Source organism: Balearica regulorum, chromosome 17 (assembly GCF_011004875.1).
Source record: "Balearica regulorum gibbericeps isolate bBalReg1 chromosome 17, bBalReg1.pri, whole genome shotgun sequence".
NCBI lineage: Eukaryota > Metazoa > Chordata > Aves > Gruiformes > Gruidae > Balearica > Balearica regulorum.
In genome coordinates, this window is record NC_046200.1 from 11,366,321 (window position 1) to 11,387,497 (window position 21,177).

General features: G+C 38.2%; 1 protein-coding gene across 3 annotated transcripts; it reads right to left on the reverse strand.

Moving 5' to 3' along the window:
• Positions 1 to 475: 475 nt before the first annotated feature.
• UPB1 (beta-ureidopropionase 1) lies at positions 476 to 18,302 on the reverse strand. 3 transcript variants are annotated; one of them, XM_075770063.1, is made up of 10 exons: positions 18,148 to 18,302; positions 17,234 to 17,405; positions 15,612 to 15,699; positions 14,824 to 14,918; positions 13,356 to 13,517; positions 9,173 to 9,342; positions 5,692 to 5,773; positions 4,809 to 4,851; positions 3,508 to 3,662; positions 476 to 734 (listed from the first exon to the last, which is right to left on the reverse strand). In XM_075770063.1, the coding sequence occupies exons 1-10, from the start codon at positions 18,207 to 18,209 to the stop codon at positions 651 to 653; spliced, it is 1,113 nt and encodes a 370-aa protein (XP_075626178.1). In that variant the 5' UTR covers positions 18,210 to 18,302; the 3' UTR covers positions 476 to 650. The 3 variants fall into 3 exon arrangements, with proteins under 3 accessions (XP_075626178.1, XP_075626177.1, XP_010301891.2); XM_075770062.1 differs by having other exon boundaries at positions 5,701 to 5,773; positions 18,138 to 18,302; XM_010303589.2 differs by having other exon boundaries at positions 18,138 to 18,302.
• Positions 18,303 to 21,177: the final 2,875 nt, after the last annotated feature.

A 21,177-nucleotide genomic window follows, 5' to 3' on the forward strand; every position in this document is an offset into this window, starting at 1 on the left:
TCTGAAGATATTAAAAGCGTCTGTCTGCAGCACTACTTTTGCACCTTGAAGAAGCCCATCAAACACATTGGTCCAAGTGTGGTTCTAATATGTAGCGTAAAGGGAAATAGAAAGAATGAAAGTGGTCTTGTCTTCAAACAACTAGGACATGTCTGGGACATTACTTAGTTCTAAGAGAACTGCATCAAATAATTTGTAATTAAAAAAAAAAAAAAGAAAACAATTTATGCCTCCTTTCTCCCTAAATTATGCATTTGGGTAAAGGGTAAAAACTGGAAAGCAGAAGTGAATAGACACACAATGCAAAGCTTACATAAAAAATGAACTCATCGTCATCAAACTGTATCACACAGTGCACAGTACTGAATAAATTTCATCATCATTTTATATCAATGTGTTCCTACTTGATAAATTTCTAGTAAGGAACAAAAGGTTGGATTCATTAGTGTAAATGACAAAAAACCACCCCAAGAAGCCATTTTTAAAATGATTTTACTTCACACAGTTTTGAATCCTATTATTTAAAAGTTGGTTAGAAGAAATTAAAATGACAACATTAAAATAACAACTTGTGATCCACAGTAAAGCTATCACCCAACAGTACCTGTTAATTTGTTATGTAACATCTGATTGTAATGAGATGCTCTCTCTTACTCTTTGATTATATTGGGTATGAAATAAGGCTGGACTGCTTCAGTGAGCTTGTTTGCATACATTTCATATCTACCAGTCATCTGGAAAAGAAAAATCAAAGCTTCAGTTCTTTTAGCGAGCTATGAAAGTACTTCAATAGGAAATATTTATATCCAACCATTTTTTTAATGATGACATATTATTTAATTGCCTCAAACAGTAAAATCAAATTCACTCAAAATGCAAGACTTCCAGTGTCTTAGCACAAACTAATACAGTTTTATAAAAGAACTCACATTTTGTTATGAAAGCTATACTTCTACCAAAAAACCAGAAGTGCATTTCCTCTCTAAAAAGTAAAACTTTCAAATGAACACCTTCCTGCTTTGCATCTCTCCTTCACTGACAGTCATGTCTGCTCATTACTGAAGGCTATTTTGGTTATCCTGGATAGCTGAAAATTGAATGTGAAAGGTGGACTTTAATTAAAAGAGAATATTATTGATGCATAAGAAATTATGTCAATGAAAGCAAAGGAGCATACCTGTAATTATGTCTTATGTCCTTGACAACTGATGAACCCTACTGCCAGCAGTAAGCTTGCATATGTGCCACTGACAGTATTTGGGTTGCTCTTACTTTATCCATTAATAATACAGAGTATTATCATTGCTTTGGGTGATACAGTATGCTAGGAAGCTGAAATCTAGCACTTTGTGTAATGCACTATCCTCTTCTGACGTGCAGTCCGCAACATGGGCTCTGAGAGGGGCAAACTACTTCCTTCTTGCCAGAGTGTAATGAGGATAATTCATTCAGCTATTTTGCTGCTGAAAAGTTTAGCACTGATAGTCTATGCGATGTCCCTTTCAGGCATCATTGAATGCAAATTGCAGATACCAGAGCAGGTTAAATAGGTTCCTACTTGCTATCAAGGGTTTTCTGCAGTGGATAAATGATGACTTCATACTTCCTCATTCCGAACATATCAAGAGCTACCTCTGTCTTGGCCACAAATGAGAGGGAAAGGAAATAGATATCCCTTGTCATATAAACAAAAGCCACAGCTGTGCCTTATGTGCCAAAAGGCCAACAATAGCAATCCACACCATTGACATAAAACTAAGGTGCTGAAAGCACAAGACTTGAAGACAACAAAAATAAGCAATTCTATACAAAACAGCTAAAGCTCGGTGTTTTGCTTTTACTGTTTTTTTCCTAATCAATACAATTGCTTTTGTATTGCTGTTATAAGCAATGCTCCACGTGCTTCCTGACACACTAAATCTCTATTCTGCAATAAGAGTCTCAGATTTCAGTGGCAAAGCAAAACTAAATGCCTGCCTGGCTTAAAAAAAACTTGGGAATCTCTCAGCACAATTTAATTCCACTATGTCAACAACCATATACCTACCACATGCATCTGTAAAATAACAAATGCAACTCTGTCCAGAAGATGAGTTTACTTTTTGTCTTCAGTCCCTATATATGGATTGGCAGCACTACCAAAGAAATTCAGCTCTAGCTAAGAAATGACTGTTTTAATAAAAAAATTGTATTTAGCATTTCAAATCCACAGAAATTTTGTGTTTTTACATCAAATTGAAACCAAAACACATTATATATTGGCCTATATTGTTATGCACAAAGTGGTTCCAAATAAACCAGCCCCATTAAATAAATGTCTGCTTGCAGTAACATTATGTGAAAAAATCAACACTCCTTGCAAATGATTACTTATTTTAAATACTAGATTATCACTGAAGAACCTACATATATTGCGATCGGTGCTAGCCAGGAGTTCTGGTCTCCTTTGTTAGGATTCAAATCATGTTGATCTTAAGAGTGGATAGGAAAATGTTCTAGTCTTTAGCAGTAATGAGGACTAGAATGAAAGACCTGTCTCCACAGAAGTAGGCAAGATGTTTTCTTCATCAACAAAGCCTATTTAAGAAGTTGCCATCTCTTTTCTCCTTTTGCTTGCCTTCTTTGTTGTTCCAACAGAGTATTTGTGGGACCCATCATAAACTTGATCAGATTAAAAGAAGAAACTAGAGCACGGTTTGTTTGTTTAAAAAAAAATAAAAATCTGGTCACTCCACTAAACCAGTATATGATATAGCACCCCACATAGCTTGTACTGGCACAACTGCAGTGCTGAGGTGGCAATTTCTTAAGCCAGCACTGCTGCTGGACAAATTAAATCAAATTACACACTCGGGACAGATGATCCAAATTAGCTTTATGTCAGAATGAAAAAAAAATAGTAATAAATGAGTTTGCTAAAGCCACATGGAGAGACTTGCAGTCATCAATCTGATTTATATTAATTTTAAAAAAAAAAAAAGGATGCTTCAGAGATGAACGTACACAGATCTTTCTCCATGGCTTCAACATGTCCACAAATTCAAGGAGTCAACACTGCGAGAAGTTTCCACACAGAAAGTTCTCAGAAGCTTAAAGATTGTTGTGGTTTTGGGTTTTCACTAAATTTCACCAAAACTGACACTTAAGGCCTGTAAGAATATAAAGAACTACCATATTAGGTCAGATCAAAGGCCCATCTCAGCTCAGTGGCAAATGCCTATGTACCTAGCGCTCCTTGGAGTGGCTGGCAATCTGCACTTCAGGACCAAAGGCTAAGTTTTTCATTTAAAAGCTCTTGGCCTGGTTTCCCTGAATCTGCCTAGTCCTTTTCTTAATCCATTTATGGCTTTGGCCTCCAGAACTCCCTGTTAAAATTAGTTCAACAATTCAAGTTTTGGACTGTTAAAAAAAGGCTGCCTTTTAACTATTCTAAGATTATATGATTATTACAAAAGCTTGTTTGTTCTAATATCATATGTAAGTTTGTTTCTTTATAAGCAGGCTTACCTTAAAATTCCATTTATCACTGACTTGTCTGCAAAGATTTAGATCCATCTCTACCACCAGAAGTCCATCCTGAGTGCGAGAGAGTCCAGGGGTCCTACTGCCATCTGGTGCAGCTACGTAACTTGAGCCATAAAAATGGCCCAAGTCATGGTGTGCTTAAAGAAATTTTAAAAAACGTATAACGCCATCTGCAAATAAGTATACAACTTAACATGCAGTGTCCCACAAAACCTGGGTCAATTTCTTGTGGTTGCTCATTCACTGTGCTTTAAGCAAGATATGCTGAAAAGTCACAGGACAATCCTAAGGTAACTGCAGTTTTGACCAGTAGTTACTTTCATGCATGGTACAGCTTTCACATATATCAAATTAACAGGAAAAAACTCACTGCATTGCCTTTTAAATAATGCATTATTATGCTTTCCCATTATTAAGTCTCTGAACTAAAGTAAAGGCTTTGCTTTCATTGTTTTTTATTTAGAATTTAAATGAATTCTAATTGCCAAATTACACATTTCCAAAACAGCTGACGGAGATGCATCCATTCAATTTTCAATACAAAGTCAGAAGTGAAAAACACTGGGATTTGAGGTATGGAAAAAAAAATCTTACTTCATATTGCACAACTCCGAGTTGTGCCAAAAATCAGCCACATCTGTTGTACTACTAAGCAATGGATACAACTGACCTTTTTGATGCAGCTGCTACAAACAATTAGCTTCAAAACTAGCTAAAAAAGGCTCAGGCCCACTCCAGATTAAGCTAGAAGCTGTCATGGTTGTCACAGGACAAATTATAGTGTTTAAACATACAAGTGATGTACATACAAACAAATTTCTCTCCTTTTTTCCCCAAAGAATGCTCAAAGAAGAGCATTCTCTTCAGCTTCCAGCAAATCTGTGAAACAGGGCAAAATAGCTTAGCCAGGGATTCAGGCTAGGGCTACTACTGTTAATAATCTTAAAAGTACAAATAAAGCGTCATGCATGCACTGACAACACAGGCTAATCTGTGCGATTTCTATCTTCCAGTCCTACAATACTGCATTGACTCCAAAACTCTTAGTCCTCTGAAAGTATATAGAAACCTTAGGTATGAACTTTTGGTGATTACATACCGTGGTACCGCCACCTTTAATAGGAGTGCTGCTTCTCTCCAGCTTACAAAACAGCAGTCTGAAGTAAGGCAGTTGCTAGCTACCATAGCTGTCATGGGACAGACACTTGCAGGAGAGCTATTATTTCTTCAGACTTTCTCGTTAACAGTTATTAGCAACCACTGAATGTGATTTCTGAACATACCTTTTCCACCATCTCCAGAAGTAAAGGCATTTTTGTAGTATTCCTGTGAAATAAAAGGAGTCTGTAGGTGGCAGTATAATTCCATTACATTCAAGAAATCCTTGCTAGTCTACCATATTTAGTATGGAAGTTTATATAAATCTATTAAGATTTTTTCTGGCATACTATCAGCACTGTCTAAAGGGAGTCATCAGAGGAGCTTAGTTTCTGTGATGGATAGGCTAGAAAATAAGATCTTTTTGTATCACTGCCTGTAGTTCATACACTTTGGGGAACACGCCTCCTACCAGTTTCACGAGCCTAAAGAAGAGCCAAAAGAGGAGACATTTAACTGAACACATCTTTGCAGATCACAAAAAGCAGCAAAGGTATTCACATAACAGCAAGAACAAGTCTGGATTTTTGCAGAGATCCTTATAAAAGAACACACATGTAGGGTATATGGACTAATCTGAACGCAAGAACAACCTATCATACGCAATATTAATTTTCATTATAGAATGTCAGTGTCCAGGAAGAGGACAACAGCAACCAGTTGTGTACCACTGACTCGAGGATATATTTCGTTTTCAGTCATTTTGGCTAAAAAGAATACTTATTTCACCATAGAAACTAGGAGAATTAGCAAAAGGGCGGGTGCCTATTACAAAGAGAGCAATTCAAGAACAGGAAGCAGCTGGAACCAAAAAGTAGGCTGCCAGCAACAAGGCAGCTCTCAATCTCTTTATACCTGTCCATCTTCAAATCATATTATAAACACCAATACAGTAGTTATACAGTAGAGGAATCTATGCATTCTAGTGATATTCAGTTCATTACTTTGAATTATCTCATGCTACAACACCTAAATTATGAAATGAAGTAACAAAGTGAAGATACGTACCGTTCCCACCCTGTTGATGGGGCATGTAAAGCAGTGATTAGCTATGGCAGCATTTCTTGCTTCAATCGGCCACAGTGACTCGCTGCAATACACAAAAGAGGAGGCAGGTATTCACTACTTGTCTACTTCAGAGCTAAATTTAGATTATGATTGTCTCACACTGTATATTTTCTGTCAAAGAAGCCAAAGTTAGCTGCTAGACTGATACTGCTTTTACAATCAAAATCTCCCCACAGATACAGCCAAGAACTATTATTATTTTCTGCTCAAATATAGGTATAAACAATTCTACCTAACAACATGGTAAATATGGCTTTGTCATGCCAAAAGAAAGAAAAAAATAACACATCTCAAGATTTTGAAAGAAATTAAAGTGTAAAACATTTTACCCTCCAAATTACGCAAATATGTGTGTTTTCACGTTCCATTAACTTCCAATATACCAAACATCATTCTGCAGCAAAGCTGTAAGAGATTCATAGAAGTTGTCTCCTTTTTTTCCCAAAATGGTCCAGGAGAGACTTTTGCAGCAGTGAATGAAAAAAAAATTCATTATGGGAATAATAAAAAAAAAAAGAAAAGAAAAATCCATTTCCACCAATATTTCCTACTTCTGTTATTTCAACCACAGTTTTCATAGCACTTCCCAGTAAGTCATTTTCCCATGGTGGGTTGATGAAAAAGAAAGCATGTTTAACAAAAGCATCCAGATAACTTCCCAGTAATTATCATTAAACCAGTCACTGAATTTACATAAAACCAAGAACTGAGAAATGAGGAACAAAGAATTCCTTCTCTTTCACGAGCCTCTACCTCTTTCCCAAAGGAGATTTCAATTCTGACTCATGTTTAAAATGGAAAGTTTTTTTTTTATTAAATAGCTTGATACACAGGGATCAGATTCATTAATGGGAGGTCTGGAAGTACTCAGAGCTCCAAAACAAAGGTGATATAATTTGTACACTCCTGTGACAAGCATGTACCTGCCAGATTCTGAGTACCAAGACAAGGTTGCAAGCATCTGACTCATTAATCTCCCAGTCAGACTCAAGAATCTTAAGAGATGGTCATTGGACTGATTGAAAGGACTTGGTTTATTGCCTCTTTTCTCAATTGCTTTGAATCTGGCAGCCAGCTCTTCTAAGAAAATGGGATTTTATTGAAAAGCTCCAGCAAATTACAATTTCACAGAAGAAGAGAGACAGGAAAAAAGGCTATAGCCAAGAAGCGACCCCAGAGACAGTTTTTACATGGGCCTCAAGAGTCCTCTTCCTGCAATAAAAATTATATGCTTAAAAACAATCAAGTGAAAGTCAATAATTAGGAGAGCCTGAAGCACCCAGAGTACCAATGAAGTGCTGTATGACAACAGGGTAATTTCTATTTGCTCTCCTGTTAATGGGCTATAAGTGGACAAACATCACAAATATTATTCTAGTAGTGACATAAATGCCCCAAAAGCATTGTGTATTCATTCAACTCTTTTCAAAGGACCTTTTCCAACATTACTCAACCTAAATTATCTTTTATAACAAAAACTATTAAAGGCGGTCTGAACGACAGAATACTGCATCTAACCTACAGTTCTGCTCTCCAGGATTGTAAATAGATGGTTCTCTACATCTGCACTGTCTGTGGGTATGAAAATTGTATGCTTCCAATCTGTTTTTCACCATTTCTACCCTATTATGAATGCTCAATGTCCTCAGTTTTCTAGCTTGTCAGCAACAAAAACTGGGTGAATATTCTTGGACCTTCTAACAGACAGAAAACCTCTACATTTACATTAAACAGGTAAAGTGAGGGGATTGGGTGAATCCTGAAGAAATGGAAAATGGTAAAAAATATATTCCTCTTACATTTCTAATACTTCTATTGTCTTGTGTACTCAGTTAGCAAGTATATATTGCCTGAACGCTTCATACATTAAGGTTTAGAAAACTGACACTGGGAAAATCTCTTCTTCTAGGTTTAAAGAAATAAAAATGAAAGTATTCTGCAATTAGTCCATGCACACAAGCCCAGCTGAAGGGAGAAAGAAGAGAAATGAGAAAGAATTTTTAGTACTATAAGAGATTAATAGATCAGTGTATCTTTTTTTTTTTTTTTGCTACTGGATATTATACTTGTATTACAAAATCATCGGTAACAATGAAATATGCTCCTGTTAGCTTCCTAAAACTTGTATTTGCAGCTGGAAACTGAAAGACAGTTCAGCTAGCCCAAAACATGTTTTTTTAACTCACAAAGGAAATGTTTTTATTCCAAAGAACTCTGCAATGCCAGACTTTCCCCCCGACCTGTACAAAGCTAACCACTTATGCTGAAAAGGATTAAAAATATTAATATTTATAATTAAGTGTAAACTACCATCACTTCCTCAGTCATATGTATGTAAACATTACACAATACTAAATTATTTTTCAGAGCCTACTGTTATCGGGGGGGGGGGGGGGGAGAGGAAAAAACAAAAAGCGTAGTTTTTCTGTCGTGTTAAGGTGATGTGTAGACACATTCTGGAATCCCACACCTCTGAGTAGCATGGCAAAGAACAGAATACAATGAGAATGAAAGGAAGGCACGGTGACTTGGTCAAGAAGAAGTGGTATAAAGAACCACTGAAACCATTTCTGCAAGGTTTCTACCTAAAGAAAGCCCCCCCAGCAGCCCCAAAGAAATGCAGTTATTTTGCATCGCATTATAGTATCCCAAGCAATACACAGCCTGTGTCAGACAATGCTTTGGAAGCATGGCACATTCAAAAGTTATTATATTGAAATGTGACTGATGCTGATAATGTATAGGTAAAGGATATTCAAGATCTAATCCACAAATTAATCATTATGGGCTAGGGTAAGAAGTGTATTTTCTTAGCTGAGTTGGTTTTCTTTTTTCTTTTAGGAAATCAAGTCAGTAGGGTGCAATTAATGTCAATCTGCAGGAGATTAATCTCAAGGGAAACAGTTTACACTGGTTCAGTCTCATTCAAGAGGCCTGATAATTACAAAACTGTCAACGGTTAAAACAAAAGAAGTTTCTGAGAAAAGGGTTTCTCAGCTTGGCTCTGAAAACTGCGATTTGATACCATACTTAGTGGATCCTAGGTGGATGATGCAAGCTGGCAAGCTAAGCCTGAATGTAAATTACTACTGCCTATCATAAAGCAAAAATATTACATAGATAATCTAAATAAACACTCATTAGTTTTCAGAACACCAGCTGGATGTTAACTCTGTCTCAGAGACAAAAGACCTGCAGATGTACAGCTAAAGGTCTGGAAGAGAATTAGTGACTATGAGCAGACTGGTAGCCCAAAACTCCAGATGGAGAAGAATGCAGATTCTTTTGTGAAGGCAAAACAAGGAGGTGATACTTCAGATTCCAAGACATCAGCAAGGTGCCCCTGAGGCCCCAAGCAAGGGGCTCGGAGGTTCAGTTAAGCCAGAAAGCGTGCAATGACCTAGATTAGTTTGTATTTTACCTGAGCGTTCCTATAGTGGCTGAAGGGTTAAAGATGATCTCTGCTCCATTCATACTAAACATGAGCCAATTCAGAGGGTGATGGCGCCCGTAGCAGATATTCACAGCAATTGTTCCAAACTGTGTCTGAAACACTGGGTGTCCTGTATTTCCTTCCATATAGTAAGTAGACTACAAACAAACAAAAAACCACAAATGTAGACTTCTTAAAAAAGCGAAAAGAAATACCTCCAACACTGCTTTCACACTTCCCAATTTCTGATTACCAGCTTAAAGTCATTAGACCATGAGCAAGGACAACACCTTTCATTTAGTACATAGGTGCACTGTAACGGGTATATAGCAAGAAGTGGCGCTTTCAGGCTGCTGAGATCAAATTCAAGCCCCTTTCCTTTCTGGTTCCCTTCACTCATACTCCACCTAAGCTGTCTGACTTTGACATAAACACCTCTATTAATGCTAGAAACTTCTACAAAAGCTTAAGAGAGATCCACAAATTGTGAAACTTTAGGTCCCTCTCTTGGTACTTTCACCACATAAGAAAATTTTCCTAAGTCATCATAAACCTTTGATTCTGATTAAAGACAGAGATGGTGAACACTGTTTAAAGAACACAGAATTCCTTTACACTCACCTGTTATATAACACCATGAAGTAATTTTATGAATGCTATAAGGAAATATCAGTGTATAGCTATGATTGGTTATTTGAATTTCCTATATGCCTATTGCTCTAAACAAACAGAAGGCCTGAAACTACCACCAGGAAAATCACAGGATAAATCTAGGGAACACTCCTTAAAGTAACTGCAGCCAACTGTTGGCTTAAAAGGTCCCATTTACCATATGCTGTGAACTCTCCTCATATCGAACATTTGCAAACAATTAGAAATGTACTGGTTCCTGTAAAAGGCACTAGTGAAGAAGACAGGGCATTGTTAACAGCTATTAAGACAGGGAAACAATCACAGAGATAGTCTAAATGAAATGTACAGAAATGATTCTTCCCAGATACAACAAAAGGGTATGTGTGGAGTCACTGACAGTTGCCTGTTTAGTGCTCAGTGATAGTAAAAAACCCAAGAAAATCTCAGACATCAATGGGAAGAGTAATGAAACATAACAGAAAACATCATTTTGCTTGTTTATAAGAACTCTGTGTGTCCATGGCTTGAGTACTCTAGGCAATTCTAGTGTCGCATCTCCATAAGGATATACTAGAGATGGAATAAGCAAAGGCCACTGAAACACTGAAGGGGATGGGGCAGCTCTCTTGTGAGGAGAAACTAAAAAGGCTCTTCAATCTGCAGACAGAAGGCTGAGGGCGATATCATGAATGAGATTTACAAAATTACAAAGGCAGTGGATAAGATGAATACAGAAATCCCAAAGCAGCAGCGATAGTGGGTATTGCCTGAAATTACACTCCTGTTTTAAAGCAAAGTAACTTTTTCATGTAGCAGGCAGTGCACTTATGAAATTTGCTTCTTTGTGAAAGTAAAGTATTACCACCAGGTTCAGAAGGGATTACACAGTCATTGATAAAAGAACCACAGATAAGAAATGAAATAGAAAGGAACATGCCACCCAACATCTCTAATACAATGACTGTGGATACCATGGGAGTACAGAAGTTGCAGAGTGGCCAGACTTATTTCTAATAGTACTTTTTTGTGATGATCTCAGAAACAGAAAAGCAAGGTACATAATTGACCAGCCTGACCCAAAGGGGCGTGCCTCTTATCATATAAGAAAGGTGTGTTGTAAAACAATTCCCTTTTTGCTGAAACTATCTGTCCATTTTAACAACCACTGCCATTGGTCCTGAAGGAAGCAGAACTACATCAGGCCTAAAGCAAGCAGCTACAGCTGAGGAACAAACTAGGGCCTCATCTAAGTGTAGGCGAATGGCACGATAGATACAGGGGGATCATCCTCTGAAACCAAGGACTAGAGGCTCAGTATGCCCAGTAAATGTGACATCTCATGTTTCTTATTTAGTATCAGGTCTCATGAATTTGCACAGTCCCTTGGGCACTGATTTTACCTCCTTTCATGTCTGTAGAGAGCATACCACACAGTGGGCACTCATACAATCCTTTTTCAAAACAATTCTGCTGATTGAATATATTTCCATTTTTTCTTCTATTCTCAGTTTTCTTTTATTACAATAGGAGAAGAAAAACAAAAATGCTATTGCTTCAGGGAATTCATCAGTTCTTATTTCTTTACTCCTCACCAGAGGTCACAATCATCTCCACAGCAACAAACTGTGATGTCTCAAGAAGGATTGATTTTTGTTTATTTATATGCCCTCCCACACATGGCTGAATAGGTTACAGACCAGTATCTTTTCCATTTAGTTCTCACCCATTCAACAAGGGTGATTTTAACAAGGCTCCTTTCCCTATCTGCTCTACAGAGACAATCCACAAAAAATAATTTCAAATTCAACCCTTCCTTGGGGGTTAACATTGTTGATAAAGAAAACAGTATTAAAGTAACAGAGATGAGCATAATCCTTCCCTGTACTCTTGGTGGTTTCTAAAGTTCCTTTATCAGAACTGCTCAGCTCAGAAGAATGGACTTAATGCTTTGCTAACAAAACCAGCTAAACAGACAGCACTGTTTGGGTAAACACTACTTGCTTCTATAATGAGGTAGATACAACAAGAAATGTCAAATCATTATAGTATACCTGCAAGATATAAACATATTGTTTTGTGGTAATTCTGGCATTTAGGATTACAAGAGCTAACTCCTTTTAGGAATTATGCAAAACTCTTAATGAAACTCTATTTATACTTCACATGGAAAAGTAAAAATATTTTCTTTAGGTGCCTTTCACTATAGTTTCACAGCTGGAAACAAGAAGTTTCTTGGAATATGTCGATGCTCCACAAAACACTGTTTGGAAAACTGAAAGACACCGTACTTTAGCATAAGCAACAGGATTTTATTTTTTGTTTGATTACACAAGAAACAAATCAAGAATATGGAAAGTACCCAAAATTCATTTTTATTAGTGCTTGTATTTTATACAGGTTTGTTAGCTACTGTTTTGCTAGCTAAAAGACAGATCTGATAAAATAATATTAAATATCAAAATAATTGTTAAAGATAGAAGTCAACACTGGTGACTGACAGGCCTGTACCAGTAATCCATTGTGTAGAAACCTATTAACAGCCTCCTCTGATCAGCCAGTCTGATCAGGTCTGGGAGCCGAGGTCAAAACTTCCAGAGGTCTTTGACCACAAAGTTTCAAGACACAAAAAACCCCTTTTAGAATAAATAAAAAAATAGTTTGGATACTGAAGCCTCAGTTGAGCGACTGGAACATTCAGACAGGGAACAAAACCAACTGCAGGTATATAGCCCCCAGTGCTTAGAGAAAATGCCTCTGTTAATTACTCACTTTAGCTGACAAGGAGAGATTTAGTTAGATAAAACAATATATTTTTAGACTTTGGTTAATTTTTAATTCCTGATCTTTCTGCTTGTGATAATTCTATGGGTGGATAAACACATTTCAGATCTACTAGTTTTCTTCTGACATCACCTTTATGACCAGTTCAGTTTCTGAAGCTGATTCTGGAGGACGGCCTAAAAACTGCTGGGGGCTTCAGTGGAAATAACGTGATTAGTAAACAGAAGATGCTGTAAACCAGCTATTCACTCAGAAGCATAATGAATTAAGGGATTCTGCTCAAAGAAACATTAGCAAAAGAACAGTCACTTCTAAGACAACCTCACAGAGAAACAGAGATCAAGACCATAAATAATACTCACATCTGAACAATGAAACAATTGCCTTCCAAATTAAGATAAGTTCAACAGGCACACATGCAAAAACTATCGGAGCCAATCATGCACAACTAACATAAAGCTAAGACTTAGAGAATTTTGTTTTAAAGATCCTCAATACTTTTGTAGTTTCCATCAGGCCAAGGAAGAGTACATGACAAAGACTCAATGTTATTTGTCCTTTAAGGGTCATACTCTCTATTCTCGATAAATTAACTTACTATAATTTCACCTGAGAAACACTGATTTGACACTTACTGAACCACATTTTCTAGAAATACATTACACTTCCTGCCAATATGACTCTGATACAACACATGCTGACACGAACAAGAGCTGCAAAATGAGACTAGCTTGATAATCATAATGCTGAATCTTACCTCATTGAAGTCTCCAACCCTTGGAATGTGATTTTTCCTAGTTTTGCCAAGGACAGCTCCAGAATTAGAAATGACCACTGCAGCATTCCACAGAGTTCCCCCGTGTATTTCATCTCGCTCCAGGATCGGAGATACCAAAACCATATTGTATTTCTTTGCCAGCTATACAAATAAGCACAATTCTTCTATTATACACAAGCCTGCAGTAATTATTTTGATTTTTGTTCATAAAGAAGGACTAAAAATTTTCACCTGGTACATTACCCTGACTGTTATCAAGGGCTAATGCTTAACCCACACTGGCATGCCCACATCACCACAGTATTTTCATCAAAGATGACACATTCTGAATCCTTCAACTAGAAGTGCAAGGTATCACAGGAAAAAAAAGCATCCTAACAGCAATGGTCAAACTATGGAGCTGTCCTTGTATCTATTCACAGGTATAAAAGGAGATAGATCCCATCCCATTCTTTCATTCCCATGGTATATACAACTAGCTGAAAACTGTTATTTGGAAAAACAGAGGGGGAGAGAGAGAAAAAGAAAAAATGGAAATGTAAAATACCATTACATGTTAACAATAAATGTTACATAACACATGTGAGTGAGAACATAGCAACTTCTGACTGCCAGTTTACTAGTACACTGTCTTTTCCTTCAAATCACTTCTCTTTATTTCTCCAAACTTCCCTAGTGTCGTTAATTCCATAGTGAGAACCAGCACAGCACTTGCCCTAGATCAGACTGAAGAATTGCTGTCTACAAAAGCTTAATAGGTCAGTGCATATCTGGGCAAATTTGACATCAAAACAACCTTTTGTTGTTTTGATCATTCATAAAAGAAAATAAATGAAATTCCTTATTAAAAAAAATAGTTGTCAGGAAACAAAAATAAACTCTGTCACCATTGCAATCAACAGTCTCTGGCAAAATAAGAGCCAGACAATAACAAATCTCCTTGGCTCCATAAAAAGCCCCCTATATTTTGTGTCATTTCACAGGGAGATGCAAGAGATTTGTGTGAAAGTGTTCCCTGTTCAGGATAGGCTAGCTATTATTCTCCTCACACCTTCATATAAGCATTTTTTTAATGTTCAACTGTTCTAGGCAAGAAACACCTTTTAAAGGAAAATTTAAAATATTTGTATGAAGAATCATCCTCCCTTGTACAATTCAGGAATAGTTAAACAGGCAGTTTCATATGCCTTCCATGGTACAAGGCAGTCTATAAATGCGAAGTAGTTTAAAAAATAAATATTGAGTACAGTTTAGTCCATTTCTACTTCACTCACTATCATAATATTTGTTAAGCAAGGTGGAAATTTATTTTTTATTATTTCAGTTTTCTCAGTGGTCTAAGACCAGTACATAAAGAAGAAATCCATGCTAAGCAGTGGCAATTATGGGCTGGGGTTGGAGGCTGGATGTGTGTGTGGAAGTTTGCTTGATGTTGGGGTTTTTTTACCTCTTGACAGAATTTTGTTGTTGGCCCATCCTCCACTGACTCAGCAAATTCAGTCCAAGGAAGCTTCTCTCTTGTACAAAAAGCAAAGGGCATGGCTGGAAAACACCAATGCAAGTCAAAAAATTTACAAGGGTGTTCATGTCACTCAAGAAATACATACTGTTTGCAGGAATACATATAAATTAAACACTCAAGACTGATTCAACTGTTTCCCTTGTTTAAAGGCAAAAAGCTATTTAAAAATATTTTTAGCAAGGGCAAGGAGTTTTGGATCCACACAGAGCAAGGCAGAAAAGAAGGAAAGCACTTAGTGAACTCTTACTGGAGGTAAAAATTGTACACCCCAGTCACTAGTGTACACTTTCTGTGAATAACCTGTTTTCACAACTCATTTTGGTTCTGACATCTATTAAGCCTCAAAGACTCCAGTTTAATTAAAATTATTTTTTTAAATTTTAGTATTTGTCTAGATAAAACCCAAAGTTTTAGGAGAAAAAAAAAGTGAGGCAAAGATCACAAAGACTGACACGAAGAAAGAGCACACCTACAAATACCACTGTTGCAGCATACACCACTCTTCAATATAACAGGCTTCACATATGTCCTCCATACAATTCTGCTAAGAGTCTTTGTTTTTTCCTTTAGAAAGCAAATCAGTAAAGTCAACTGTTTTATTTTGGAAGATGTCTGCTGTTTACTTACAAGACATACTTCTATTACAGGATACCTGTTAAAATAGAAGGAACTTGACCTCTGACAACCTAGAAGGAATCACAGAAAATACTCACTCCAAGCCTCCTGGAAACAAACTATGTTGACCCCACACACTGCAGCTACTTCCACAATCTCCTCAATTCGTCTGTGCAGTGCAGCCACCTGATTGTGAGAAGTGTTACGCTATTAAAAAAGCTGTATGTTCTAACTCACATGTATATTAATAGCCTGGTTTTACAAGCTTCGTTCACATTAAATTTATCTTGTTCTATACTTAGTCCCATTTCTTTTAGGGGGAATAACTCAAGAATGTATCGTTCCTGAGCACTGACAACAGAGTTAGATACAAATTTTTGAAAGCATTTAGATGCCGAAAATGGAATGGAATCCAATGGATTTCTAATTCCATAGTTACAACATTTAAATACATGGCAACTCATTGCTGACTTGCAAATAGCTATAAAATCTTAACAGAATCAGGAAAAATTATAATTTTGCTGCTCATTGTGAAAAACCTACAGAACGATGTTAAGTAAACGTGAATTCAAAGTCAAGTACTCGTAATCTTAAAATATGAATTAAGGACAGTCCGTTTCCTTGGTTATCTCTGAATCCTGCTCACACATGTGGATCTTGGACACTCTCTAGAAGTTACTAACTCCAAACTGTTTTCTATATCCCTCTGTCCAAAGAGCTAAGTAGATTATTACCAAGAAAAAAACATCAAAGCATTCATTAATTAGTAAGAAAACATTGTTTCAAAGTACTTTTTTCTTGAGTATTCTACTTAGAGATAAGCACAGGCGTAGCACTTCACATTGATACTTTCGGGTGTCAATAAAAAAAAACCAAGACAGGTTAACCTATGAACTCAACAACTGTACACTGATTTACAGAAATAGTTAACTAGTCCTTTATAAGGAAAAATCATTAATGTAACTGGTAGTCTTTTTAACAGATGCTACAAAGAATCCACAAACTTGATCCATATACCAAATAAACTTCTTGCATCTGTAACAGGTAATCTTTCCAAAACTAATTATCTCAGAAATGTTCTGTCCTGACACTGTACAAAACAAGTACTCCAGGAGATTTTATAAATGTGTATTTTCTTTCACTTTTTTTTAGGGGGCTATTTTGATATATTTTGATATACAGCACCTCAGTGCTTTTGTGTCCAAGATGTTAGGAGATGACGGTCACATTGTAATAAGATTTTGTTTACTGCTGTACAAAGAATAATGAACACAGCTTTATTAATCTGTGTTTACTCTAATGGATTTTCCTATAATGGAACATTTCTCAATTAAAACAAGAACTGCACCTGTGGTTTCCATGGGCTGCCGTCTCTTTTGATTTTGGGTAAATGATTTTGTGTTTTGTTTTAGAGGCAAAGGATTTTCATGTACAAAATCAGCGACTAAATATTTAGCTTTGGAAAAACTGCAAACAGGTTGGGCAATTCACTAAGTAAACACAACACAAGAGATGTTTTTGAGAAACAATAAAATTGAATGTGTCATTTGAATTTCTTACAGTATGCTGTATTAAGATAGTGATGTGTCCTATATGGCCAGACAATCTGCTAGCAGACATTTCATGATGGAGTTTCTAACATTAACAACCGAAGCGTGCTATTTCTCAAGCCAGTAAAAGAGGAGTTACACACAAATGGCCCAGATCCCAGTTTGTGTACCTGGAGTGCCACGGCTGTGTCTGTGGGAAGTGGAATTTTATTTTGTACCAGTCCTACTCGAACAATACGTGGCCTTCTCAATTGCTCTGGAGCAGCTTCAAATCCATAGCCCTGTAGCTCAAAGTCTCTTTCCTGAGCTGCAGATAGAGCAGCAGCTGGCAAATTAAGTTTTCTGGATTGAATGGGAAACAAAGACATTTTAAGATGAGATGTTCTCCTTTTCTGCTCTGAATACAAGGGATCAAATGGATCACAAATACCGTCTGCCCCTGCAGAGACACCCAAGCTCCCATGCCCCCAAACACAACTATCAGACAAGGGAACTGTCAAGACTTTAGCCAGGTCATGTGCAAATCCCACTGCTCTCCTCCAAGGCAGAAAACTCCCAATGTCCTCCTCTGTAATTGTGATTTCCAGACACTATTACTTTGCTACAGAAATCAAGGAGCACATACATACAAACTTTCATCTGCCACCACTCAGATTACAAACACTTTCCCTCCGATGTATTTTTCCTCATGTTAGATCCCTACTTTTCCAGTTCCCTCACCCCAAAGTCACGACCTCCCCAGCCCCACCTCAAAACTGTCCCCCTCAGGTCCTTCATTCCAGGCAGCCACCTCCTCATACGACCTCTCTACCACCCTGCTCCCCAAAATTGGGTTACCTCCAAACTACCCCAGTTATCTCACCACAGCCTAATCTCACTGCATTACCACAAACACCACAGGCCCTACCCTCCTTTTTCCTTTCAGCCCAGCCCTGTGTCCTGTGCATCCATCCTCAAACTGACTCTTTCCCCCTCAATGCTGGGCATCCCTACGGAGACTGAGGGGGAGGAGGGAGACGGGACGGGACACCCCTCCGCGGGGGAGAGGGAGTCGAGCCCGCCCTAGTAGCGCACCTTGCCTCACCCCCGTAGAGGATCCGCTTCACCTCGGCGAGGTCCTCGGGCGGGATGTGCTGCTCCAAGCATGACTCCAGCGACTCCAGGCCTCCCGCCATGGCGCCGCGTACCGCGGGACGAGGCGAGGCACGCAGACGGTTGAGCACGCGCTGGCCGTTAGGCGCGCGCGCGCCTCCGCGAACTTTACCCCCGGACGGCCCGTGCCGGGACACGCCCCTTTCTCCTCAGAGGGGTTTTGGCGGGCGAGGCTCACCTCCGGGGCCGTGAAGGGTCTCCGCCACGGCGGCGGGGGCACGGGGGCGTTTGGGCACAGAGCCCCCAGGGCGCAGGCAGGAACAGCAAGGCCGGTCCCCTTTAATTGGGATGTACGCCCCGTGCTCTGCTGGCTAACCCTGAGGTGCCCCAAAGGGTTAAAGAGGCTTGGATGTGGCCATTCCCGGCTACTTGCCGCTTCTGGACCAGCTCCTCAGCCTCAGAAATAACACGTCTAAAAGCAGAACATCTTTAGAAGGTTTTTATAACGATACCATTCAACAAAAAGGCTTAGAAATAAGAAAGAGGTCATAAAATGGCAATTGTTTTTCACGGATATGCATTTTAACTGCAGTAAGGCTTTAAACAGGAGCCAGTAATAAAAAACAATTTTGTCTTCAACGTGGATTCAAGGCCAAATACAATTAGGAATTCATCCCAAAACCAAAGGTAATGTCAGTCAGGATCAAACAAATTAGTACCTTGATCTGGGACAAAGAAAAGTGCATCTCAGTAGAGGATATTTCATTCTGCAGGTGCTAAGTGGACACCCTGTTAAAGCCAGTTATTCCAACTGAACTATTGGCCATGCCTTTTGCTTCAAAATGCAACTGAAATTCAGAATATAAGTACTTCGTTCGAATGAGAAAACTGGTTACCAAGTCCAGGGATGGCTACACAGTCTAAATATAACACCGAGTTTAACCATTGCTTTATGTATATTCTGGAGGATGTAACAACATTCAGCACCTAGCGTCTGCAGTTGTTAGGTATTTTCAGTTAAATATTAAGCCTTTTAGGCTAAATAAAAAAAAAGCATGTCAGAGAGAGAGTGTCTAATATTTAACTAAACAGAAAGTGTCCAGAGATAGTCTGGTTTCATCAAGGCATTTAGAGACATGTGATTCTTTTGCTCTAATCCAGGCTTTTTAACCCAAGAAGTGGCAGCGATGCTCTCCATGCTAAGTGCACCAGGGCAGACATGCTCTGCTGCTTTGTTAGGAGCAGGAACTCTTGGGAGTTACTCCTAAACAGCAGACTAACTCCTTTAGACAGCAATAGTGAAAATAATTTAATCTTTGGGGGAATTTTCAAAGTAAGCTAAAAGTAGGCATGATAGTACGCTATTAAAAAAAAAAAAAAAGGTGAATACAAAGGAGAAGAAAAAAGCCCTCATTTGAAAGGAAGGAACTTTTAAAAAGTCTGGATAGCTAGTACATTGTGTAAGTATTTGCCCTGTACTCCTCAGTGTAGCATCTCCCTGTTCATGACCAAAAACCTATTCTTAGGAATGGTTTTTCTTTCCCAAACATATTTCTAAAGGGCAATAATAAGCAGTGACTGATACTTATGTGGTATTTTTCATCTGATGATCCTAATTTACTTCAATGGCCAATTTTAAAGGCACGTATCAGTAACATTTTGTCCTGTTCATGGCTAGCAGATCTTTAAACATTGCAGAATGGGAGATCAATGCAAAAATCGGCTGACAATACAGGAGCGAAATTAGAAGACCAAGTAAGTTCATTTCCCTATCAGCTTACTCAGGATGTCAACTAACAGATAAAGCATTTCTGGAAGATTCATAGAAACAAACAGAAGGGCCTGGGTTTCTCTGGGAACTGTTTGAGTTCTTTTCTGCCTGGACTGCAAATTAAAGGGAAAAACAGCAGGTCTATTTTGTATCCAGCTCCTGAAGAAGGTCACATAACTGAACTTTTCTCTTCAAGCTTCTATTCTTAGTGTGAACTTTCACTGACTTCTCTATTGGTGCCTTGTTTGTTTGTAATTTAGTAAATTGTACTACATGTAGGAAATGGACTTCATGGCAATAAAACTGAAGCCCCTGAAAAGAATACTCACGAACAGCCGAGACCTGAAAAAACAGTACATTTCCTGTGCACCATATCAACCATCCTGCAACAACGCAGTGAGGTCCAGACTGCGTGAATAGGAAATGACAAGCCTGGAATTACTAATAACGATGAAAGGAGATCAGACTATTCCATAGGGACTGCGCGTATATAAAGGTATAACTCTAGCCAACACAATAAACCTTCAAAGCACGAAATGTTAATGTTAAGCAGGAAGGTAACCTAATAAAGGAAGATGCCTTCCATATCCCAGACAAAGCATATTAGAGAGCTTGGGTTTAAGTCTGAATGTTCCACCTCAGTCATTGCAATTATCTGTTAAGTGTGATGCTTGAATCCAGATCCCAGCTCTGGTTTTGACTTCTTCAAACCTCTGTATTTAAACTTCTTCCCACTTCTGCATTACCTAGACCAAGTAATTGTTTTGGGAAATAGCTGAACCTTTTGGTATGAACCCAAGCTGTAATAACTGGTTCAGAGGAAAATAAGTATTTTATGGAACAAAAGTTCTTTAAAACAAGGGAAAATTTCTACAAAACAGTTCTGAAGTGTGCACGCTTTTCATCTCCATTGCCCTCAGTCAGGGTGGTCCAGAAAGTTGGATATAGAAGTCAGGACCACACAGTGTAATCTGCACAGAAAGCAGTCCTTGTGTGCTTCTGTGTTGAAACCTTGTGTTGCACCGACACCATCTCAGAGCTAAAACTGGGGTTTGGTAATACTGGTCCACATACTCTGCTGCAAGACCGTTCCCAAGAGTTCCTGTAAACCCCCACGATAGCACCCTGGCATTAGTCAGAAGCGCCCTGGAGATTGAATTTAAAAGCCAAATATCTAGAGTTCAGGCTAAAATTGGGAAAGACCCAAGAAAAGATTTAAACAAACAAACAAAGTCTTTCCGCTGTAACCCA